Raw genomic sequence first — 25,338 nt, forward strand, 5'->3', positions numbered from 1 at the left:
GAGTTCGAGCCCCCGCATTGGGCTCTGTGCTGACAGCTCAGGGCCTGGAACCTGCTTCGGATTCTCTGTCTCCCCTTCTCTCTGCCTCATGCTCTGTTTCTCAATAATAAATAAACATCAAAAAGAATTAAAATGCAAAAAAAAAAAAAAAAAAAACCGGAGCCCACTGTTGTAGAAACCGCACTTACAACCGTGTGTGAGGATCCAGGGAGGGAGCACGGATAATGTGGTATCGAGCACAGCGCCTGACTGCAGTGAGCGCTCAGAAAATGGTGTTGAGCGGGGCGCCTGGGTGGCTCCGTCTGTTAAGCGTCTGACTTCGGCTCAGGTCATGATCTCACAGTTCGTGAGTTCAAGCCCCGTGTCAGGCTCTGTGCTGACGGCTCGGAGCCTGGAGCCTGTTTCAGATTCTGTGTCTCCTCTCTCTGCCCCTCCCCTGCTCATGCTCTGTCTCTCTCTGTCTCAAAAATAAATAAACGTTAAAAAAAAATTAAAAAAGAAAATGGTGTTGAGGGTCGCCTGGGGGGCTCAGTCGGTTAAGTAGCCGGCTCTCGGTTTCAGCTCAGGTCATGATCTCATAGTCCATAGGTTCGAGCCCCACGTCAGGCTCCATGCTAAAAGCACGGGACCTACTTGGGAGTCTCTCTCTCTCTCTCTCTCTCTCTCTCTCTCTCAAAATAAATAAACTTTAAAAAAAGAAAAAGAAAATAGTGTTGAAAGAGTCAGGGCTGGACTAGGGTGAGGCAATCAAGGCACACAGAGCATAAACGTACTTGCACACACCGAGAGAGAGTGTCTCCTTAAGTTCTGTGCCCCAGATGCCTCGGGTACCTTGCCCGAGTCCCAGCCCTGGTAGAGTCGAATGGCATGAAAAGCCTGAGGCAGGAACCTGGGAGAACTCTGGACATTTAAGGGGCAGGCAGGCAAAGGGGAGTGAATTGATTCGAGTGGTGGATGAGTAACAGGAGTTACAGCAAAGAGAAGAACCAGAATGGGGTGGCCTCGTGGAAAGAGACCCGCGAAGCATTAGAAATGTTATGGGGCGGTCAAGAAATGCATGGACTCAAAGTTACCCTTCAGGAGGTCACTGCCGATCCCGACAGAAGTCATTTCAGGATACGCATGGGAGCAAAGAAGGGAAAGAGCCCCAGAAAAGGGCACCAAGGAGCTACAGAGGGAATTGAGCAACAGGAAGGCAGGCCAGCACGAGAGGAGCGGGGAGAAAGAGGGCAGAGCCCGCGTCCGCCACGTGCTGCGCACACGTATCCGCTCACCGATCCCCGTCCCGCAACACCATGAGCTCAATGTTCCTATCGTACGACTGCCGTACCCGTTTTGCACTTGGCCGAGGTAAAGCTTCGGCGCTCACGTCACTCGCCTGGCGTCCCCCCGGCCGACGGGTGGTCGACACGGGACTCACATCCGGGTGGGTCGGACCTGGCTGCAAACCCGTTTCTCCGCCCGGCCCACGCTGAAATCGGACGCAGACCCAGAGGCCATGGTAGGGGCGCCCGGGGCCAAGCAAACGGATCGCCAGGCAGAGAGGAGGGCCCGCTGGGCAAGGCTGGGTGGCAGCAGTGGGTGGCTTTCTCCCACGGCGCCCGGGCTGCCTCGGAAGGCAAGACGGGCAGGTGGCCGCACTGATCTGGCGGCGGGGAACCACAGGATCCCGCGGCACGGAAGAGGGAGCGAAGGGAACCGAGAAAGTTGGCAAGGGTTGGAGAGGAAGAGTCTGCTGCATCCAGGGAAACAAGCGACGCCCCAGAGGACTCGCAGAGCCACAGAAAAAGCGAGGTTGCCGAGGGACTAGAAGTGTCCGTAAAGTGACCAGCTGCAGGGAAACTAAGGGAATATGGTTTAGTTGGTCTTTCTTTCTCTTTCTTTTTCTTTCTTTCTTTCTTTCTTTCTTTCTTTCTTTCTTTCTCTCTCTCTCTCTCTCTCTCACTCTCTCTCGCTCTTTCTTTCTTTCTTTCTTTCTTTCTTTCTTTCTTTTCTTTGAATTCATGAGCAAGCAGTCCCAAAATGCCTGGAAAGTTCATCTTGTAAGCACTTGGTCCTGTTGACATGGGATCAGTCCCTCGAAGAAAGGAACAACTCCGGCAACTTCTCGAGTTCCTGTTATTAATAATAGACGTGGAGGGGCACCTGGGTGGCTCAGTCGGTTAAGCATCCGATTCCGGCTCCAGTCGTGATGGCACAGATTGGGAGTCGGAGCCCGGCATCGGGATCCGTGCTCACAGCACAGAGCCTGCTTGGGATGCTGTCTCTCCTTCCCTCCCTGCCCCTCCCCTGCTCGCACTTTATCTCACTCTCAAAATAAATAAATAAACTTTAAAAAAAATGATAGAGATGGATATGTTTTCTATATCTAGAGAGACAGAGACAAAGAGACAGAGAGACAGAGAGAGTGAGTGAGTGAGTGAGTGAGTGAGTGTGGGGAGGGACGGAAGGAGACAAATAGGTTAGAGACCTCAATCCTCCACAGTTCAGGCACATCCTGAATCCCAGAGACAGACTTGTCACTGTAATTCCCGTAACACGTGCCAATCGATGGTGTTGTGAGTCTGGAAATAAACAAATTAGCGCGATGGTTTTTCTTTAACATCTAGTGAGAGACACTGGGGTTGCATGTGCAGCGGGCCCACAATCAGGCTTCTGTTTTTCCCAGAGAAATTTGCTGCAAAGTCATTTGGGCAACCGCATCCTGAAAACACAGCCCGGCCAGGGTGATGGATCACCTTGCACGGATCTGCAATTAGCTATTTTCAAATGATGACAAAGTGTGAAGTTAACTGCTTATTTGAGAACTTTCTTTTTTCATCCAAAGTAAATCCAAATACAATTGAAAATCTGACCGTTCATTACTGGAGCTCTCTTGACTAAAAGCCAAATTGAATTTTAATTCCTAAAGCTCCGTGTGTATACAGTGCTGTGAGGACATCATAGATTTTTGGCTCTAGGCCCCAAAGATAAATTGGCTTTGGGATTCCTTGGATTAAAAACAAAGCCCTTCTTAAGAGATGTATTTAATTTTCACGATGCTTTCTTTTTCCTAAAGCTAAAGGACAGTTCTTTTAAATTGCAGTTTTTCTTGATCATGAAGATGCCACGAAAGTTCTGAGCCGGCCCAAGAGGTATAATTCAGGCAAACTGGAAGAGTTTGTTCAAGGGAACCTTGAGAGAGAATGTATGGAAGAAAAGTGTAGCTTTGAAGAAGCACGAGAAGTTTTTGAAAACACTGAAAAAACCGTGAGTATTTTCCACGTAACATACTTCAGATGCTAAGAACAGAAAACCTAAAAAGAAAAAGAAGAAGAAAAAAAAGAACCCTCTCTCGGAAATTTTTAAATAGCTACACACATAGATGTATGACAAATGTTACAGAAGGGAAGCAATCAAATCCAAAACATTTTAAGTACTGCCATTAACTTGTCCTCTTTTTCTTTATAGACTGAATTTTGGAAGCAGTATGTTGGTAAGCAATTACTTTTTTCCTCTGGCTGGGACACGAAACATTTGAGAATTACGTTTCTTTTCTCTGTGTAAACAGACAGTATATTAGACTCCGTCCAAAGGGTTCAACTCTTTTGCTCAAGACCCAACGGTGATACGTGACAGGTTTATGCCAGCATGGGAGGGATCAGCGGGCAGATAAGCTCACTCCTCCCCAGGGCTTTCAAAACATGGCGGCCGGAAGGAGGAAACTCAGGTTCCTGTGTCTGGGGACTGAATCAGAGTTCGCAGTCTTCAGCAGAGAACGTGAGAATGCTGACGGACTGAGATGTGTATTGTCTAGTACAAGTCCTCCTCCTTGTGATGGCCCCCAAGGCTCCCCGTGATGGTCCCGGCCCTCCCTTTCCACTGGCCCTGGGACCCTCTCCTCCTGCTCACCTCCTCACACACAGTGGGAAGTAGGGGGGAGAGGGGGGTGTTCCCCAGCCATCCTGGCCTCCCTGCGGCTCCCTGCACACCCCGGAAATGCCGCGGGAATGCTTTGGCTTTGGCCTTTGATCCAGCTGTTCCTTTGCGGTGCCAGCTTCTCTTCCGCCAGGTTCCCCTAGGCGCGCTCCCTCCCCTCTTTCAGCTCTTCACCCGAGCGTCACCATCTCCATGAAGCCCACCTTGATCATCTATTAGTACTTCAGCCGCCTCCCCATAACCCCACCACCTAGCAACCGCATCCTGCTGTATTATTTTTCGTAGCACTTTTCACCATCTGAGGTAACATATAATGTTCTTATTTGTGCCACTTATTATCTATTTTCCCCACCTCGTGAGAATGTAAGCTTCCCGTTGGCGGGGGCGTCCAAGTGTTTTGTTTACTGACGTACTCCCGGTACAGAAGCGCTGAGTAAATATTTGTTGAATGGGTCGACCAAAAAGAGGAAAAGCCAAACTTTCATGACAACTGAGCTTCGCAAACTCACGTAGAATCCAGCAGCAGGATTCTGAGGCAGCGTGAGCCCCACAGGTTGACGTATCTGTCTGCACGGATAAAACCTAGAGAGCAAATTCACGGAGTTTCCAACACTTTGAGATCTAGTTCTATTTTCCAGTTGCTATTCTGGGGACACTATTAGACTTATTCATAGGCTCGTAACTCATAATGTCTCCGCTTTTGTTTTTATTTTTTTAAGATGATTTTCTAAGTAGTCTCTACACCCGACATGGGGCTTGAACCCACAACCCTGAGATCAAGAGACATGTGATCTAACCGGCTGAGCCAGCCAGGTGCCCCGTCCACTTTTTTTTTAAATCGTGAGGAAGGACGAGGTGCACTCTATTACGTTCACTTTGCCTTTCCTTGTTAGTAATGAATGCGACCGTGGCAATTCTCTCCTCAGGTAATTCCCCTGCAGTTAGCGCAAAGAAGTCTTTTTATTCTCCGTTTCTATTATATTTACAACTTTAAATCTTGTGATACATTTTTATTTTTTTCAAGATTCTATTCTTAAGTAATCTCTACAACCCAACGTGAGGCTCGAACCCACAACCCGGAGATCAAGAGTCGCATGCTCCACTGACTTGAGCCAGCCAAGTGCCCCTTGGGACATGTAGTTTTTTAAGTTTATTTATTTATTTTGAGAGAGACAGAGTGAGCGCTGAAGGGGCAGAGAGAGAGGGGGAGAAAGAGGGAATCCCGAGCAGGCTCTGCACTGTCAGCACAGAGCCTGACGTGGGGCTTGGACGCACACGCCATGAGATCTGAGTCGAAACCAAGAGTCAGACACTTCACCGACTTAGCCACCCAGGTGCCCTGTGAGAAATTTTTAAAGCAAATCAATTTCTACTTCCCTTCCCCCCCCCCCCCAAACCCCTGGCTGTACTTAAACCCCCACGACCGCTTCTTCGCTCACCCCACCCCCCAGCAGGGTTGGCCCAAACCTCGCAAGCACCGCACTGCATTTTGAAGCCGGGCCCCTGCCTTCTAGGTCACAGGCCGCACTGTTTACTGTATCTGGGGCCAAGATTATCTCGGAAACATCAGAGGCGCGACTCTGTCCCTACCGCTTCGTCCGCCAAAAACAAGAACAAAAAAGCAAAGAGAAAACCAAAACGCCATGCCGTCTTTCGCTTGCAGCAGGAAACAGCCGATGCTATTTCTCACCGGGCGGGCTTTTACAGACTGCGGGGCGCAGGGCCCTCACTCGCCTGCTTTATTCTCTGCTATCAACTCACCCCGGACAGGGCCCAGTTGGAGCAGAGAGATGTCTGAGCACATTAGCTAGCATGGGTCAAGCACCTTACAGTCTACAGCGTGCCTGTCCTATTTAATCCTCACACCGACTCTGTGAGCAAAGCATTATTCGCCTCATTTTATGGAGGATGCTGAGGCTTAGGGAGGCTAAGAGACTTGCCTAAAGGTCACCCAGCTGGGGTGGGGGTGGGCACAGAGCCCGGAAAAGAACCCAAATTCCCTAACGTGCAAGCCTTTCTCTTTCACAATCACCCCTCCCGGCCTTGAAATCTGAATGCAGTTATTCATTAAACCACCACCTAGTAGCCTTAAACGGGAATCTCTCGCTTGGCAAGATCTTGTGCCTTGTTGTCTTTGACCCCTGCCGTCCGTGGCTTTGCCCGAGCCCCGGGTACACGCAGGCAAGCACCCGAAGGAGGACTAAATGCAGGATAAAATGACACTCGGTTTAAAGATATGTCTCAGCAAATGAGTTGCTGCGTCGCTGGCTGCAAGCCCAGACCCTTTCAGTGAAACATCCTAAATAATTCAGACCCGTTGGTCTATAATATAAAGCGCAAATGTAGCTCGTTTTTTAGACCAGTTCGAACATCAATAATAATAAACCAGAGATAACGTATTTTGTTTTCAGAGCATTGGAACAAACTGAACTAGCTGTGCAAAAGCACATTGGATCAAGGGGCAGAGGGGACAAGGTCTAATCTTTACGGCAAGCAGCCTTCCCAGAGAAGGGACTATTTCTGAGAAAGGGAGAGGAACCCCGGGTCGACGGGACCCGGATACACAGTGACTGGGAGCAGGACAGATGCGCCGCCGTCCTCCCTAGGGCAGGCACACGGACAGGCTAGGTGGCAGGGAGTTTGGCTCTTGAGTATGACTGACAACGAGAAATGCCTCTTTTGCTGCCCTCTTCTTCTTTCTTTCATTCTGATGTCAGCTTTTACCTCTTCCTCTTGCAGATCTAGCTCCTATTGTTTTCTTCCGGGCTGTTTCTCTTAGCTCAAAGCGTGTACCCGTCTCCCCTCTGGTTCTATTCATCCCTTTCTCCCGAAGCTTCCTTAGAAGTGTGGATGGAGCCGGAGCATTCAGAAACCAGACTGAAAGGCTCCCTTCTCATCCTGACCCTTCCCCTCTTGCCGATTCTTTCCTCCTGTTTTCTTTCCACCGGTGTCTTCAAAGGCTCTCGAGGACTCTGGGAAGGTACAAACTTCAGGAAGGGCGGACAGGACACACAGCCCATCGCTACATTAATAAAGCAGATCTTCAGCTCTTTCCGACCTTTTCGTTTTTAATTCTTTGTATTAAAAGTTGTTTCTCACCTGAAACCGATAGGACGCTCTATGTCGACTGACTGAAATTAAAATAGAAACTTAAAAATTTGGTTTTAGGGGCGCCTGGGTGGCTCATTCGGTTGAGCGTCCGACTTCGGCTCAGGTCATGATCTCGCAGCTCGTGGGTTCGAGCCCCGTGTCGGGCTCTGTGCTGACAGCTCGGAGCCTGGAGCCTGCTTCGGGTTCTGTGTCTCCCTCTCTGCCCCTCCCCTAACTTGTGCTCTGTCTCTATCAAAAATAAATAAACATAATAAAATTTTTTTTAATTTGTTTTTAAATGTAAAGAATTACCACTTTAAAAAACTTAAAAATAGATAAACAAATAAAAGCTGCTTCTCACTTGAGCTAGACCGTTTGGGACCACTTCACAGACAGCAGAATATCTTTAAGCAGCAAGAGATGCTCCCGGCATCTCTTCCAAGGTTTTGAACCACTACTGCCTGCTACAATGTTTTACAAAAAGTGAAAGGATAACACAAGGAAGTAGATGCATTTGCTCCAAGCTTAGGCTGCCGGTTCCTTGAGTTGCAAATACCATATGCTACCATGCTCGGTGTGTTCGGCAAGACCTTTGATAGTGGGCCCTGAATGACACAGAGATAATAATGGTTGAAGTGATGTCACTTGATTTAGAATTCACTTGCCATCGTTCTACAAGAAAGGAATGAAAACCCTTCTCTCTCTATGCTCGCACAGTCCACTTCTAACCTCAGACCTTCCCCCTCTTCCTCGTCCCTTGGGTTGCATCAACTACGAGCATGGCTGCCCCAGAGCCATTTCCTAGGACGGTATTAGCCGGGGAACCTCTGTTTGGGTTGTTTTTAGGAACTCAGGAAGACAGGGTCATCCCACAAGGAGCAGGATCAGCAGTCCTGACCCTAAAATCAGGCTCCCCTCCCCACGAGTCGGTGCAAGGAGGCATTCTAAGCGGTTTATGTGCTAACTCAACTTTATCTTAACCTATCTCAAAGATGGAGATCAATGTGAGTCCAATCCCTGTTTGAATGGCGGCATATGCAAGGATGACATTAATTCCTATGAATGCTGGTGTCAGACTGGATTTGAAGGGAAGAACTGTGAGTTAGGTAAGTAACTTTTTTCTTAACGTTTATTTATTTTTGAGAGAGACAGACAGAACGCGAGCAGGGAGGGGCAGAGAGAGAGGGAGACACAGAATCCGAAGCGGGATCCGGGCTCTGAGCTGGCAGCACGGAGCCCGGCGCGGGGCTCGAACCCACGCACGAGCTAGGAGATCACGACCCGAGCCGAAGTCACACGCTTAACTGACTGAGCCACCCAGGCGCCCCGGTAAGTAACTCTTTTTTGATTACTCATGGTTCCATGTTTGCCTGTGGAACCAGATGAAACTGGAAAATGTAATATTTATGTAGAAGTTTCTCTGAAAAACGTGCTCTTATTGCAGTAAAGAACTAGACACCGTGCTGTACTGCAAGCACATCTCTAGAACTCACTCAGCTTGCGGAACTCAAACTTTATACCCACTGGACAGCAGCTCCCCATTTTCCCCTTCCCTCAGCCCCTGGAAGGCACAACTGTAGTCTCTGTTTCTGTGTTTGACTGTTTTTAGACACCTCAGATAAGTAGAATCAGGCAGTATTTGTCCTTTTGTGACATAACGTCCTCCGGGTTCATCCATGCTGTCGCATAGGACAGGGTTTCCTTTTTTAAAAAGGCCGAATAATATTCCAGGGTATGAGTCATATACTTCCAAACCTTATAAACATTCAGTTTGTCTGTAGTCACAGTTTCTTGGACGAGCTCAAGAAACTACGGCAAGAGCAATACTATTTGGTAGCTAATCTTTTTTTTTTTAATTTTTTTTCAACGTTTTTATTTATTTTGGGGACAGAGAGAGACAGAGCATGAACGGGGGAGGGGCAGAGAGAGAGGGAGACACAGAATCGGAAACAGGCTCCAGGCTCCGAGCCATCAGCCCAGAGCCTGACGCGGGGCTCGAACTCACGGGCCGCGAGATCGTGACCTGGCTGAAGTCGGACGCTTAACCGACTGCGCCACCCAGGCGCCCCTTGGTAGCTAATCTTATGTGGTCATGATGCTCCCCACTTGGTATTATCCCTCGATGCAACTGTATGTGGTCAGTCCCATTATTATCCCCATTCTATGAAGATGAGGAAACTACGGCTCAAACGGCTCAAAATCATAGAGGCAATAAATGGTTGTTGAGCCAGAACTTGAACTTCAGTTTGACCAAAACCCATGCTTCTAACTACTGGCCACAAAAGGCAAAGAAAACCGAACCCATAAAATTGTTTGTGCTCGTGACTAAACTGTTATCAACATAGGCCGCGGCAGTCGATTAAGTACAGAACTGAGATACGGGGAGGCCAATTCTCCCTAAAACAGGCGCTTTTTGGCACATACGAACCGCTTCGCATGTTACATTTGTTGACAAAAATCAGAGCTCGCTCCCGAATCTGACCACATGGATCACACTGAAAGAGTTACATGGCAAACCTATGAGCACTGCGCATCTTTCCTCCTTGTAGTCTAGAATTTTTTTTTTTTTTTTTTTTTTTTTTTTTTGCTGAGGTTTTGGCAATTGGAGCATTAAATCCCAAAGTCCTCTCCTACTTGCTTATTATCTCTGGGTGCAAGATTACTGGTATTATGGTTGTGAAAGACAGACCACGCTAATGACAGAGCCTCTTTCTACTCTGAAACTCTGGAAGAATGGAGATGCAATCCTAGGGAAAGAATTTCACAGCACAGCCTACGTGACTAGGGGCAAAGAGCAGAAAATTAGCAGGAGTCTATTAAGACTTTCTAGCCATCCACCTGCCAGACAGATGAAAAAGGTATAAAACAAAATGAAAGTCACCAGCTGCAATTGTCCTGCAGAGAAAGGAAAGAAAAAAAAAGTCGCCTGTAATGTCGTTTAGGAATCTTTTCAGCACTACAGAGAACTCCAGTGATCATCTTCCTTTGAGAGCTAGAAGATAAAAAAGAATAGAAGATAAGAAAAGGAAAAGGTGGCTGGGCAAAAACATGTGACAAGAAAAGAGTGGATGCAGGCGGATAGCCCTGGCTTGGACCCCCACCCCTCGGATTTCCCAGCGTGGGGGCAAAGCCTCCCGATCCCTGTGGGTGTGGTTCACGATCTCCGCAGCGCTTTCATTGGGAAGGTTCTAATTTCAAATTCAGACTTACCTAGATAAATCTGATCCTGCTATTATGGAAACATACGGAAATCTTTGCAGTAGTTACTCATTATCAGCTTAAATAATATAACCATTGGAGCTGAGGGAATGAATGACTCAATTAGTCTCTGTTAAAAATGAAGGGCACACTGTAGTAAAGTATAATTGAAAATAGTGGTTGGTGAGGTGCCTGGCTGGCCCCGTCAGTAGAGCGTGCAACTTTTGATCTCGCAGTCCTGAGTTCCAACCCCAAGTTGGGCCAAGAACTTACTTTAGAAAGTAAAATTAAATTAAATTAAATTAAATTAAATTAAATAAGGAGCAATTTGAAAAAAACAGCATCTAGCGGTAAGTGTTCCTAAATGTCTTTAGTTTAAAATAAAGACACTTTAGGGGCGCCTGGGTGGCTTAGTCGGTTGAGCATCCGACTCTTGGTTTCGGCTCCGGTCATGATCTCACAGTTCGTGAGTCCGAGCCCCATATCGGACTCTGCGCTGATGGTGCAAAGCCTGCTTGGGATTCTCTCTCCCCCTTTCCCAAGCTCACTCGCTCACTCTCTCTCTCTCACTCAAAATAAATAATAAACTTAAAAATAAAATAAAACAAAACAAAGACAGTTTAGTGGAGGAGAATCACCCCGAGGAATGTAAACGTAAGCACAAAACTTCTGTCACACGTTCCATCGCCTGCGTGAAGCTAACGGGCCACACAGCAGAAGTGCTAAGTCCACAGCTGCCACCGTCTCAGGCCTCAGGTCCCCCCCATTCTGCTTTGGTCACAGCTCTGCAGCTGCACCACCTCTGGCCCCTAGGGAGCCTCGATCTCCCCCAGCCTGCCTGATCAAGGTCTAGAAAAATCCTCTCGGCGCAGTCGGTTCAGAAACAAAGTGGGGATCCTCTCAAAAATCTCTTTATCTCAGACACCGGAGGCAAGCAAAAGCATTTACAAACTCCCATTTAAGCTGTCACTTCAAACTGATCCACAGACTGACCTCAAAGGCTGCTAAGTGGCACGGTTTATAAGAGAACCGAGGCCCCGAGTTTCTTGCCTCACCCTTGTCTCCAGAGGGGGGAAAAGGGAGATTTCCATTGTCAAGATCATGTTACTTGCTTTGTCCCTTGTTCATCAGGCTCCTCTCCAGAGAAAGAAGTACAAACATTTAGGGCACGCTTTCTAGTTAAAAGAATAACAATTAATTGGCTGTTGTGTCCCTTTGGTTAGAATAATGACCACCGTATGTCCCCATTTACACGTTATATCTGAGGCCTTTCCAGACAGATCAAGGTAAGAACGTGGGTCACTCCTGTCCCCTCTAAAGAGTGTAAGAGGCATCCGCCTACAGTAAGCAAGGATGGAGAGGAAAACAAAATCACAAGCAACATAAACACTTTTTTCACTCTGGGAACACATCATAGACACCACACTCTCATTTACTGAGTATTTCTGTGGGATGGAGAAAACACCTTGAGTTTAGCTGAATAAGAGCACATGCTATGGTAACCTTGCGAAATAGAACATCTTCTGTCCAAGCTTTGGTTTCACAGGAGTGAATATATGAGGGGGGATGGCGGCAGAGTAAAAGAAAGCCGGACAGGATAACTTTGGCAGTAGGCGTGAGGAAAATTAGAAAGAGGCCTTCGTGCTACCACGAAGTGAAAAGAACAGATGCGTTGAGGGGCTCAACAGATAGTCTAGAGGCACAGAGAGCAGCCTCGGGACCAGGGAGAACCCATACCCAACACAGTGCCTGACATCTAAATGCTCAATGAAGCACTGATGAGTGAGCCCCATAGTAACGGTTCCTTAGATCCTGGACTAGGGGCGTCTCCACTGGAATTCCTTGAGCTATTATTCTACTTCCAGAATCTTGAGTCCTTTAGCTGAGAGCAAAAGACTGCCAATTGGACAGCACTATTTCCCACTGCACATACAACCCAAGCCATGGAGAAAAATGGCAGATGAGGAAAACGGTAGACAGGTCTAATCACTTAGCCAAGGACACAGAAGCAGAATTGGGAAAACCACACAGAGTTCATTCATTCCCGTTGTGCAGGGCCCAAACCAAACTAGGCCACAGCACCTACCACCTACCTCTGTTGACTTACCCCAATGTCATATTGACTGAACACTTTCTACAGGTGGTATTTGACTTGGCCGAACACTTTAGCATTGCTTTGTAGCAACAAAATGATAGCCAATAACATGAAAAGGGCCAGGGATGTAATCACCACGAGTGAGGAGAAAGGTCTTTGAAAACTAAATACAAAGGACCAAGTGCCATCTTTTTGGATCATGCACTTAGTGGATTATTGGCAGCAAAGGTTAAAGCTCAAGCTGGTTCCTTTGCCTCCCTGGCAACAGCTGATTTGCCTCCCCTTAATTCCTGTTTAGGCTCCACACCCAATGTGGAGCCCAACACAGGGCTTGAACTCATGACCCTGAAATCAAGACCCGAGCTGAGATCGAGAGTCAGACACTCAACCGACTGAGCCACCCAGGCGCCCCTGCCTCCCCTTAATTCCTTAAGTGTCAGGAAGGAACACAAGCAAATTATTACGTGAACCTATGCTAGCCATGTAAAATAAATTTAAAAATTTAGATCTGTCACTCAAGAATCCATAATATTCTCCAAAACCATATAGTCACTCTATTAGACTGGATTCTTCCAGAAAAAAAAAAAAAAAAGAGTCTGTGACTCAAGCTTACTTATTAGGGTGTGCAATCCTAGAGAACAAGAGTAAGGGATGGGGGGTGGGGGGTGAGGCACAGAGGAAAGGAGAACCAATAATAGAAAGGGTCATCCCTCCTCATCTTCAACTGATTACTGGATCTCTTGGGACTGTTTTCCAAGGAGCCACAGAACTGGCCTCAGCCTAGTCCATCTGAGAGGGGAGAAGATGGGAGTTTGCCCATCAGCACCTGTCTCCCAGTGGTCAAAAGTTTAGTCGAGGGGGTGTTAACTCCCCCCACATCTCCAGGCTGTACGTGCTGGGGCACCTGGAGAGGTCGTACAGCATCCTGTGCCTCGGCCTCAACAGGGAAGAGCCGAGGTAAGAGGGAGAGGCCCCTGGTGCAGATATGAGCCCAGGCAATTCAAGGCTGCACCCGTGTGAGGTCAGGGGAAGTCAAGGCAGAGCTGACGGCCTCAGTGCTGGGAAGGGAACCCATGAGGCTGAGAGGAAGGAAGGTGGCACACAGGAGGCGTCTAGTATAGTCCCTCGCCTTCAAACTTTCCAGGGTCTAACTGTACCCACAAGTGAGCGTTTCTGTTGTACGTGGCTGAGCAGGTAGGGAAGGGGGAAGGGATCTCCTAGTCAGCATGTTCCTGGGCTGCTCTAGAGACAGAAATAGGCCCAAGGGCAGAGCCCGCATCTCTGAACTCAGCGGGTCTCGGCTAGCCAGCCCTGAACCATGCTACTTCCGGTGGTCGAGATCGCATAAAAGAAACCAAGGGAAAGCGCAGCAGTTAAAAAATACCGACTAAGATGGCAGGAATAAGCCAAAGATACCCGAAATCAGCGTGAATGTGAAGTGGGGTTAATGGCAGACTTTCAGGCTGGAGTGAAAAATAGAATTGTATGCTGTTGACAAGAGAGGTACCTAAAATAAAATTACACCAGGAGGCTAAAATACAGGGATATAAAAAGATTTTTAGGTAAACGCTAACAAAAAGAAGCTGGTGAAGCAATCTTAATCTCACACAAAATAGAATCCAAGACAAAAAGCATTGTAAGAAACAGAGAACAACACTTCCTATGAATAAGGGAGACTGTATAGGAAAGTCAAGAGAATGCGGGCCACCAGAACGCTCAGGCTTGCCAACACATAATGTCTTTGGCATGGAGCCACCTTAAGGGACCCAATTTCATTCTCCTGTGTTAATATATGCCCACCTTGGCCAGCTTCAAGTGTGCTCAGATAAATTGGATTCTATTAAAACCATGAACTTCTATTCAGCAAAACACACTGAGACAAAAACGCAAGTCAGAGTGGGAGAAGAAACCTGCATTACGTACGTCTAAGAACTGGAACTCTCACACACCGACGGTGGGAATTTAAATTTGCACATTTTAGAAAACGCACTTGGCAGTGTCTACTAAACCTGAACAGATGATCCAATAACTGCGCTCATAGGTATACATCCAGTGTTCGTGCGCATATTACCAAAAGATATGTATAAGCACATTCATTACAGTGTTATACATAAGAGGCAAAAACTGGAAACTCGACTCGAATATTCATCAACAGTAAAACAGATGAAGATAGTAATATTCGCGCGATGGAATACGACACAGCATGTCGACGAACTGCTGTACAAAGAACACGGATGAATCTGACAAAGTATTAAATGAAAAGACACAGAGGAGGGCACACTGCGAGCTTCTACTGATATGAAGTTCATGAACAGGCAAAATTCACTGTTAGAATTTGGGGGGGATGGCGCCTTTGGAAAGGAGGAATGGTGCAGCAGAAGGCGGCATTAGGAGAGCTTCTGAGACGTGGATCGCGTCCTACGCATCGGTCCGTTGGGTGTTTAAACCGGTGGACACGCTTTGTGAAAATTCACCGCGAGGTTTTGGGGATTTCTCTGAATGTAGACTATACTCTAATAAACAGGTTTTTTCTTTAATTGCAGTCCAAGATTTAGTGAAAGCAGAATATCCAAACCTTCAGTTTTATGCCAAATCAAATATACTGCTGCCCTTTTGATGCCTTATTAAGAATTGTATCTTGCTTTCTACGCTTAGCTCGAGGCTCCCAAGCTTCTCTCCATGAACGCCCCCTGCTTAGATCTGACCTTCACAGGAGTGAGTAGTTTCATGTACTTTTTAGAAATGCATGTGAACTGACGCTATTACTTTTGATGTGGCTTTCTTTCAGATGTAACGTGCAACATTAAGAATGGCAGGTGCAAGCAGTTTTGTAAATTGGATGCTGATAACAAGGTGGTTTGTTCCTGTACTACCGGATATCAACTTGCGGAGGACCAAAAGTCCTGTGAACCAGCAGGTCAAAATCTAAATAAGCGTTGTTGTTGTCTGCAAGCTAGGGGGATGCATTCTCCAAATCTCTATTTAAACCTTCAGCATTTTAACTGGCCTATGTACTTTCATAATCTCTACTTGTTTCTTTTTTTAAATAATTCTGGTGTTTTGTTAATATAGGTGGACTCTTTTCCTGATATATTTTTTAATGTTCATTTTTATCTGTGGGAGAGGGAGAGAGAGAGCACGCGCACACGCATGAGCGGGGGGGGGGGGAGGTGCAGAGAGAAGTGGGGACCGAGAGATCTGAACCTGGCTCCACGCTGACAGCAGAGAGCCCGATGTGGGGCCTGAACTCACAAACCGTGAGATCATGACCTGAGCCGAGGTCCGACGCTCAACCGACTGAGCCACCCAGGCTCCCCTCTCCTTTGAGATCACAGAAGAGATTAGTAGCTGGGACAATTTTCCAAATTGCATAGTCATTTTAAATAGAAATTCTATGACTGTATTCAGTCTGAATTCTTCACTGTGCCCACTTTTTTCCTGACTTTTATGTCATGAAGCAATCAATTTATATGATTTCTATAGATCTGTAATTAACCAAGTCAAATTAATATAGTAATCCCAGACCACAAAAAGGTACACAAATGATGGGCCGATAGGCTTCTAGCACAGGGAATGGGGAATGCAACGCAGGACTCTGCCAGGGTGTGGCTGGCTTACTCTGAGAAAGTCATTTCCCATCCTCGGGTCTCGAGCGGAGTTTACGCGCTTGACATGAGAATGGTTCTGACGACCATCTGTTTCAAGTTGTGCCAGGCTGACTCACACGGTCCATCTCCACAGCAGTGAACAAAACAATGTTTCCCAGTCATGTCGACCGGGCCACCACGCTGACAGCTGACTGGTGGTACTCAGAACATCTCCACTCCACGCTCATATTGCTATCCTCTGAAAATGAAAGCAAGAGGAACTTTGATTAAAGAAAAAATAAAAAAAAAAAAGTAGGCTCCGCAGGATCAATTATAGTTGATAAATGAGGGGCCTTTTTGAAGCAAACTAGATATAATTTCTTTTGCATTTTCAAAGCCTGATATTAAATTGGTACATTAAATCATGCACCAATCCTCTGTAACTGGGTTCGATACCTATCTCACCAAAGCACCCGGCAGAGGAAATTAAAGAAACGACCAGAAGCCAAGGGTATACATGCTGTTGCAACTAAAACGAAGGGCAGTCTCTAATGCTTCAGGGACCTACCCACCTGTCTTCTGCCTGGTTCTTCACATACAGTGCTTCACAGCTAGCTCACCTCCAGAGGAGAGTATCTCTATGTTTTAACCTTCAGATCTGAAGTCGTTTTAAAAATAAAATGATTTAGATTCGGGGGGAAAAAAAAGCCTTCAAAATCTAACTTCCAGTGTAGACAGATGGCATAGTAGCTAAACCCTTATAAGCCCTTCCACGTTAGAAGGAAAAAAAGAATTGAGAACCACCTCTTACTATTCAGTGTTATATTTGATTATAGCCTTATCTTTAGCAAAGTAGGCCAAACCTAAAATGAGCTTTTCTGCCTTTCAATAGTAATGGTCCTTTTTCTCCAGCCATTGTTGATTTATATTTATACATAAGTATTTTGAACTAATTTCCTGTTTTCCCAACCACATGCTGTCTTCATGATACTTTGCTACAGCTGGTTGCTATAGAAATGTCTGTTATAAGGAATGTGGCTAGAAGGAACGTGAGAAGTGAAAATCAAATGTGAGGTCACTTTGCTTGACTACAGATTTCCATTCTGGTTGTCCCCAATGTATCAGTACATGATTTCCTGTCTTTAGGAAATAAACTGACCCAAGGTAAAAGGGTGGCTAGGTCCCAGGTGGATGTGGCTGCGATAGTCATATTAGCAATTTATTTGGTTAAAGTTTTTTTTTTTTTTTCAGTTTAAGTCATCTCTACACCCATTGTGGGCTCAAGCTCATGACCCCGAGATCAAGGGTCGCATGCCCTTCCGACTGAGCCAGGCAGGTGCCCCAGCAATTTATTTGGTTAATGCTTAACCAAGCCAGATAATTAAATCATGATTTCTTCCCAGCAGATCCTTAAATCCACCTTGGAGTCTAGAAGGCATCCTAGTCTACAAAAGAAATCCTGGTTCACAAAAAGCAGCGGAGGTCCCAAGTACCTAATTCTAAAGTTAAAGTTCCATGGCACCGCTCAGAATTCGATTTAGGGACAGGCCTTGGGACTAAGACTTTTTAGAAAAGAAACACAACAGAAAGTCATGAGACTTTATAAAACTCTCACAAAATTGGATTCTGGAACACCTATTCTATTTCCGTAAAGATGATGGATTCCTGAGCCAAATGTTCTTTTCATGAAGGGTTTGAAAACTTTCCATGAAAATAATGCAATTAACCTTTTAGTTTGAGACTATATTCATTGATTAGATTTTTTTTTAATATTGATGGGCCTTCTTCTCAGAAGTGACAAGGATGGGCCTCATTCTCGATTTCTGTAATACACGCTCTGCTTGCCAATGAGGAATATCAGAACACTAATTTTTTTTTTTCCATTTTTCTAGTGCCATTTCCATGCGGAAGAGTTTCTGTCCCACACATTTCTACGACGCACACCCGCGCTGAAACTCTTTTTCTCAATACGGACTATGGAAATTCCACTACGGACTATGAAAACTCCGCTGAAGCTGAAAAAAATGTGGATAACGTCACCCAACCATTGAACGACTTGACTCGAATTGTTGGTGGAAAAACCGCCAAACCAGGTCAATTCCCTTGGCAGGTACTCTATATTAATGGTGTGTCACAACTGGAGCCCAGAGGGCAAGGGACAGGCCAGGTGGGGGCTCACGTTAGGACACCAGACAGGTCTACTGGGGTGAGGGAAGCGTTTGGGCAAGTTTCAGCGCTAAGCAATATGAAGAAGCCCTCACTGGTGGGGAGCTAGTGAATGCGAAGTCCAGGGACAGCTACCACACAAGGTCAAGGAGAGTCTGACATCATGGAAATAGCCTAGCAGCATTCCAGACGTGCAACAAGGTCTGGGAGTGAGGTCGTGCGCCTTGGGGTTCAGGGTGCTACTTCCGCTCGTGGGAGAAGTGGCGAGAGAAAGTCTCTAGGTCTAGAGACACTGATTTCGAAGGCATTTTTAAAAGGACTCACGTAGGAAGGAGTAAGGCAAGAACTGAGTTACTGGAACTAGGGTATGTGACAGGGGCTTGGTCGAAGCCTCAAAGTGTGCCAGCATCAGAATCACATGAAAACTTGTTAGCAGTTTTCTGTGTCAGCACAGAATCACCTGTGCACATTTCCGGGGCAACGTCCAACAGCTAGATTTGTAGCAAAACTTGCAATTGACCCTACAGCTAAAGCCTAAGTGATTCCATCTGAGAGAAGAAGTAGCCCCCCCCCCCACCCCCTCCACCCCACCCCAGAAGCAAGGAGCCAGGCTGGCCCTTATATAAAGTTGTGCTGTCCAATAACATAACTACTAACCACATGTAGCTATTGAACTCTAAACACCACTAAGTAATGTGCTCGCTTCGGCAGCACGTATACTAAACACCATTAAGTAAAATTAAAAATTCATCTCAGTCACAACTGCCACATTTCAAGTGCACTGTAGCCACACGTGGCTGGCCTGTACTGGACAGCACAGATACAGACCATTTCCATCATTATGGAAAGTTCTATCGGACATGGCTTATAATAGTTTAGTCTAAAAACTCCCTAGTAGCCACAATTATATGCTTCTGTGGCTATTTCCAGGATGCTTCACTCCAAAATATTTTCTCTGCTGAGGTTGGAACTTTTGCCATCAGGAACCAGTAGCTTCAAAGACTTTTCAATCATCAAACCGGTTAACAGTTTAAGCCACGATCACGTAATCATCCCAGGTTTAACACCACTGGAGTTTTCTAAGACTATGTACCTATTCAGGATTCTTCAGCATTTTCCAATATGATGGGTGTAATATATTGAACATATACCTGGGAGGCAGGTATTGGACAGACATTGCAGACGATGGTACTGAAGGGTGGTAGACCATCACGACCAAGACTATATTTTCTGTTCTTTTACCTTGGCTTTGCTTTTAAGAATATCTGTTGGACTTGATCTTACAGTCAATAAAATACACTGCATGTTCCTTTACGCCCCCTCTACCCCCAATTTAGGCCTCCTACCACCATCTCTTCCCTCATCCACTTCTTTACCGTCCTTCATGACGCTTCATAAGACTGACCTTCTACATTGACCTTTCCTTGAACAACCCCTATTGGATCCAGCAACTCTAATCATGCTTTCATTCTATTTAATGTCCATGGATCTAAATCTATCTAATTTTACTATTTGTGTTCTTGTGCATTCTCTTTCTCAATATGTATCCAACTTCCATGGATAGGTGGTTGGAACAAAAGACCCTACTTTATAATAATGATCTTCCTTGGGGTGGTGGGACATAAGGCAGTCCCTAGGCTGGAGGATCCACAAACCCAGGGGTGTTTTATTAGCGCCAAGATGACTATTCTTTTTTTTTTTTCCAATTTTTTTAATGATTGCTTATTTTTGAGAGAGACAGAGACAGAGAGTGAGTGGGGGAGAGGCAGAGAGAGAGAGGGAGACACAGAATCCAAAGCAGGCTCCAGGCTCTGAGCTATCAGCAAAGAGCCCAACACGGGGCTCAAACCCACGAACTGTGACATCATGACCTGAGCTGAAGTTAGACACTTAACCGGCTGAGCCACCCAGGTGCCCCCCAAGATGACTATTCTTAAAAAAAAAAAAAAGATTTTAAAAAAAAGGTTAAAAAAGTATGTCTCAGGATGCACACATTGTGAGTGAGCTTAGCATTGTCCCCTTGTCAACCCAGAAGTGAAATTGCCAAACACGTTTAAATAAGAGCTAAGGGGGGGGGGGGGGTGTAACATAGTGTCAATTTAGTCACATAATCTCTCCATTCTCCACCCACCCCCCTTATGCTTGCCAAGATTTTATCAATGCAAGTCTTTCCTAATAGAAATTTTAGTTGCTCTCGCTAGCTATTTTTTTTTCTTTTAAGCAGAACAAACTATTAGATGATGGCTGTGAGGAACAAGGTATGATACACATCATCTCAAATCTTTTCATATCCTCCTCACTGCACACTTACATAGTTAGTATACCTGTTGACTCTTTCCTATCAAGCCTAGCTAAGCTCATCTGGAAAGTTCAAGATCACTCATGCACATGGTCACTCCCTGTGTCATCCATATGAAGTAGGACTGCAGACCGGAGAGGCACAAAGCACTAAGTTTCAGCCTTTTCCAAAGGTGAAAAACTGAGCTACTCTGCAGCATAGCCGAACAAGACCCCAACCCCCCCCCCCCCCCCCCCGCGTTGGTTCCTTTTCACCCGAGAGCACTCTCGCCACACCCACCTCCACCCAGTTTCTCACAAAAGGCTACCGGTTTTCAAAACCAGGAGGTAAACTGAGGGTCCAAAAGTCACTTGCAGACAAAGACCAAGCAGGAAATGCAACGAATCGGACTCTCTCGTGTGTGGACGCGCCAGCTCCACGGCGCGGCTAATCTGCAAGCTGGAAAGGCTTGACTTGCTTGCACGCAAGACCGCAAACACACCTGCCGCCGCCGAGGCCTCAGGAGAAAGCAAGCAACAGCTGGGGTTTCAGGGGCCACAACAGTAGATCTAGGGCTCTGAGATACGAAACAGTTTCGCGATCTCACCTAGACAGGATTCAACATTCCCATGCTTCAGAAAAGGGGGCTGGGGGAGATAAAAACGACCACTTGGGTGAACGCATCGCGCAAAGAACGTAGGGAGGTCACTTTCATCTGGAGTAATGAATGGCGGGAACAAGCTGGAAAGGTTTCGTTGGCTAAGGAAAAGGTTTAAGTTGGCGGTCTGCAAGAGCTAAGGGGCCACAGAGGAAAGGGGAAGACGGCTTTTTCTTTGAGGGCTTACGGGTGAATCTCCCAGGCAGGCAGGCAGGCGGATTCTGACGCTGGGTTAAGAAAGCCCTTTCCAACCGGTGTCGGTGCCGTGGGCTGAGCAGCTCTGGGAGGAAACGTCGGTTGAACAAATGTTTGTTGAATTGTGAACTGGAAGAGCTGTTCCGTCGCTGGGGACGGCCCCCGGCCTGCTAAACCGGCGGGGAGAGCGTTGGGGGCCTTGGCTCGCCCGGTGGGGGGATTAGAGCAGGACAGGGGACCGCTGCCACCCCATCCAGGCTTGAGACCCTAAGAGGTGAGCTTCACCTTCCCCGTAGCTCGTGCGGGGCCGCGTCGGGTTCTTACCTTTATTCGAGGGCTTTCACTTCAGCTTCCGAGCGAGAGGCGAAGCTGCACGGAACGTGCCCTTTGCGCCTGGCGCTTCCCAGAAGCCCCTCCGGCTCCGGAGGCGCAGCCAGCCCCGCCCCCACCCAAGGCCAATGGCGCAGACTGAGTGCGGGACCTCTAAACTCGCTGCGGTGGGAGACGCGAGGCCGTGAGCTCGGAGAGGAAGCTAGAGGGCCAAGGGCACTATATGGGAACAGAAAGGATGTTTCCTAGCGTCACTGTATCCTTAGAGTGGAGAACTAAAACAAGACTCCAATTTCCTACAGCTGCAGAGGGAAGCCATGAAAACCTTTGAATGTTAGAGAAAAAAGGGGAAATACTACGAGATCACCTTCATCAACAGCTTAAAAGAGAGATTTGAGAGAAAGCAACACTACGTTTCTGCTTTCTAAAGTTTTACTTTGGTTTGGGTCCCACGCCCTTGACCCTGTCAGCCAAGTCTGAGCCCGAGCAAAATTGCCCCAAGAGCCCCTCCCACCTCTTCCGCTTTGGGCCTTGAATGTGAAGTACCTGGTCTATTTTCTGTTTTATCATGGGCCTCAGCTCTGTAGTAGTCATATTTATTCCCTTTTTTAAAGATCATTTATTTATTTTGAGAGAGAGAGCAAGACAGGGAGGGGAAGAGAGAGAGACAGGGAGAGAGAGAATCCCGAGCAGGCTCTGTGCTGTCAGTGCTCAGAGCCCCGGAGGGCTCCAACTCATGAACTGAGATGATGACCTGAGCCGAAACCAAGAGTCTGTGGCCCAACCAACTGAGCCACCCAGGCACCCGAGCCATATTTATTCTACATTTAATAATTGGGAAATCTTTCTACCAAACTGAAAAAAAATGGAATACAGTGGGCACCAAGTGACCTTTGTATTAGGTTGTCTCATATGCAATTGCCAATATTCAACCATTTCAACCAGCAAAATGTCTTAGAAACACTGTCTATTCTTTCTTCTGCTCTTGGCCTAAACGATCTTTAAACTGTCTTCACATTTTCCCCAGTCTTGGCTTTCCTCAGCTTAACCTGAAGCTGTCCTTAAAGATACCTGAACTCTTGACCTGTGCAGCTACCTACACGCACCCAATGCTTTCCATTTGATTAGGACACACGCCCGTGACAGCATGCAGTTACCATATACATGAATCAGAACTTTCTCTTTCTTCCTTTTTTTTTTTTTTATTGGAAGAGGGGAGGTTTGGGGAAAAGGTTTTAGAAGAAGGTCCTAAGACTATAGACATATCTTCACCTGGAAAAAGTAACCCTCTAGTTTTCCTAGCTCAAGTGTCAATTAAGAGAAATAAGACGATGACATATGTAATCTCGCCTGGCCCCACAAAACTATTTTAGAACATTTAGACTATTATTCTGTGTATGTGTATTTTGTGGCTGGAGGTGGGTGTGTTGGGCCTGCCTCTGTGCATGTGTCACAAAGAGAGAAAACAGGCTCCTCTTAGGATTGTACAAACATGAAAATGTTTGACAGATCAGAACTTGGATGCTTTGCTCCGAGCACATGCCCTCCCATTTTCCCCTTCATTTGCCAAAGGGATGTCTTACTAGAACTTGTCCTTGGCCAAGCAGACAGCTCATCCCCAGATAGCTCGTATTTAGATAGCTGTGATCCTCAGGTAGCCAAGCAAACATTCCAAAACCAATGTAATATCTTTAAATGCAAATATATTTTAGGGCTTTTTCTTGGCAAAGATATTTGCTAAAATTTCTAATACCAATCAGAGATTGGCAAAAAAAAAAAAAAAAAAAAAGAAGAAGAAGAAGAAGAAAGAAAGAAAAAGAAAAAGAACTCCAGTTACTAGAACAGGTGTCTTCAGATGTGACCATTCAGATCCGTGTAGGACAGTGTTGCCCAAATTTGCTTAGTGATAAAATATCCCTTGGGGTCAGGAGCTTGTGACCAGTGTACTTGCGTGGGGCCTTGCTTTTGGAAAGGTCCCGAATTTGGAGTTTAATGCTTTGTATTTTGTAACTTAAGTCTGATGAGACAGTGGAGCAGCCCTGCGCTGAGAACTTGGAACCTCTCCCCACCTCCCGGGGATGGATTCTTGACCCTCCCACTCCCTGTCCCCCCTGCCCAATGACCACTGCCACCCCTCAACCCGTGGCACGCTGGCATACTTCCGTCCTCGTCTCCAACAGCTACCATTGTCACCCTCCTCTTGCACAGGTGCAGGGAGGCTTGAGGCTGGGTGCACGCATTCTATGCCATTTGGGGACGGGTCAGGGCCACAGCGCATCTGAGGACCAGATGTTTGTCACAGCACATTTGGAGGGTGAATGGTGGGAGCAAGCTTCTTGCCCACCTCCATTCCAGGTACCGAGCACATCCTGGCATGGAAGCTGTAATCCCTTGGGAATCCCCTCTCCGCTGCTGGTCGCTGCAGTGGGCCAGTGAGAAGGGAAGATTGACTTATCTTCCCTTGGGGCTGGTGGGAGAGGGGACCTGACGGCCAGGGGCATTTGTGCTTGCATGCTAAATCACAGGGTGCGGCTCCTGGGCACCCATTAGTGTCTGCACTCTCCCAACAAATATCCCCCACACCTGAGAAAGCATGACATTAAGTAATAAACTAAAAACACCATGATAGCTCTCAAGAGACCACAGAAGAAAGAGAAGAGTTTTGTATGTTAGTGTTTTCAATGGCATGTTTTTTCCTGGTCTTTGAACAAGGGGCCCCACATTTTCATTTTGCATTGAGCTCCACAAATTATGTAGTCAGCTCTGGGGTGAACTGAGCACTTAAAAAAATGTTTTTAATGTTTATTTATTTTTGAGAGAGAGAGAGAGAGTGAGAGAGTGTGAGCAGGAGAGGGGCAGAGAGAGAGGGAGGCAGATTCCGAAGCAGGCTCCAGGCTCTGAGCTGTCAGCACAGAGCCCAACGCGGGGCTCGAACTCACAAACTGCGAGATCATGACCTGAACCGAAGTCGGACGCTCAACCGACTGAGCCACCCAGGGGCCCCTGAGCACTTTTAAAATAAAGGTCACCAAGCCTTGGAAATTCTAAAACAGAATTTCCCCAACTTAATTATGCATATAAGGATATTCTGGAGATCTTCATCTTCGCTGCTCACACCCACCAAATATTCTAGTTAAGTCCGGGTGAGCCCCCAAATCTGCATTTTACAAGCATCCCAGATGATTCTACTGCAACTGGCTCAATAACCCCACTTGGATACATACTGTGTGCTTAGGAGCATCGATTACGAAGCCAGGCAGACTAGGGTTTATGTCCTAGCTTCACCACTAACTAACCTAAGTAACCTTAGGGGAGTGAGGTCATCTGTAAATGGATATGTTAATATCTCTCCATAAAGTGTTGTTTTAAACATACGTAAAACACTTAGCACAATGATTAGTCCATAGGAAGCGATCGATAAATGTTCAAAAAAATTAAGAAGACGGTTAAGTCTGAGTGGTGGCTACACTGGTGTTTATTATATTATTCCGTGAGTTTTCCTATATTTTACAACTTTTCAAAATAAAAAGCAACAGCTAGGGCTGCCTGGGTGGCTCGGTCTGTTGAGCGTCCCACCCTCGATTTCAGCTCAGGTCATGGATCCAGCCCCACATCAGGCTCCACGCTGAGTGTGGAACCTGTTTAAGATTCTCTCTCTCCCTCTGTCCGTCTCCCCTCACTGAGCACCCGGGTGGCTCAGTCAGTTGATCCACCAACTCTTGATTTCGGCTCAGGTCATGATCTCATGGTTCGTGAGTTTGAGTCCTGCGTTGAGCCCCGCCAAGCCCTGTGTTGGGCTCCAGGCCCACAGTGTGGAGCCTGC

General features: G+C 46.7%; 1 protein-coding gene across 1 annotated transcript in view; it reads left to right on the forward strand.

Moving 5' to 3' along the window:
- The window catches only part of F9 (coagulation factor IX), a 32,020-nt gene that overhangs the window by 3,515 nt on the left and 3,167 nt on the right, over positions 1–25,338 (forward strand). The window contains exons 2-6 of the mRNA XM_043569933.1: positions 3,086–3,249; positions 3,451–3,475; positions 8,001–8,114; positions 15,090–15,218; positions 17,781–17,998. Of these exons, the coding sequence (XP_043425868.1) occupies positions 3,086–3,249; positions 3,451–3,475; positions 8,001–8,114; positions 15,090–15,218; positions 17,781–17,998 (650 nt within the window). The remainder of the gene's footprint in view (positions 1–3,085; positions 3,250–3,450; positions 3,476–8,000; positions 8,115–15,089; positions 15,219–17,780; positions 17,999–25,338) is intronic.

The sequence above is a fragment of the Prionailurus bengalensis genome, chromosome X (genome assembly GCF_016509475.1).
Source record: "Prionailurus bengalensis isolate Pbe53 chromosome X, Fcat_Pben_1.1_paternal_pri, whole genome shotgun sequence".
Lineage (NCBI taxonomy): Eukaryota > Metazoa > Chordata > Mammalia > Carnivora > Felidae > Prionailurus > Prionailurus bengalensis.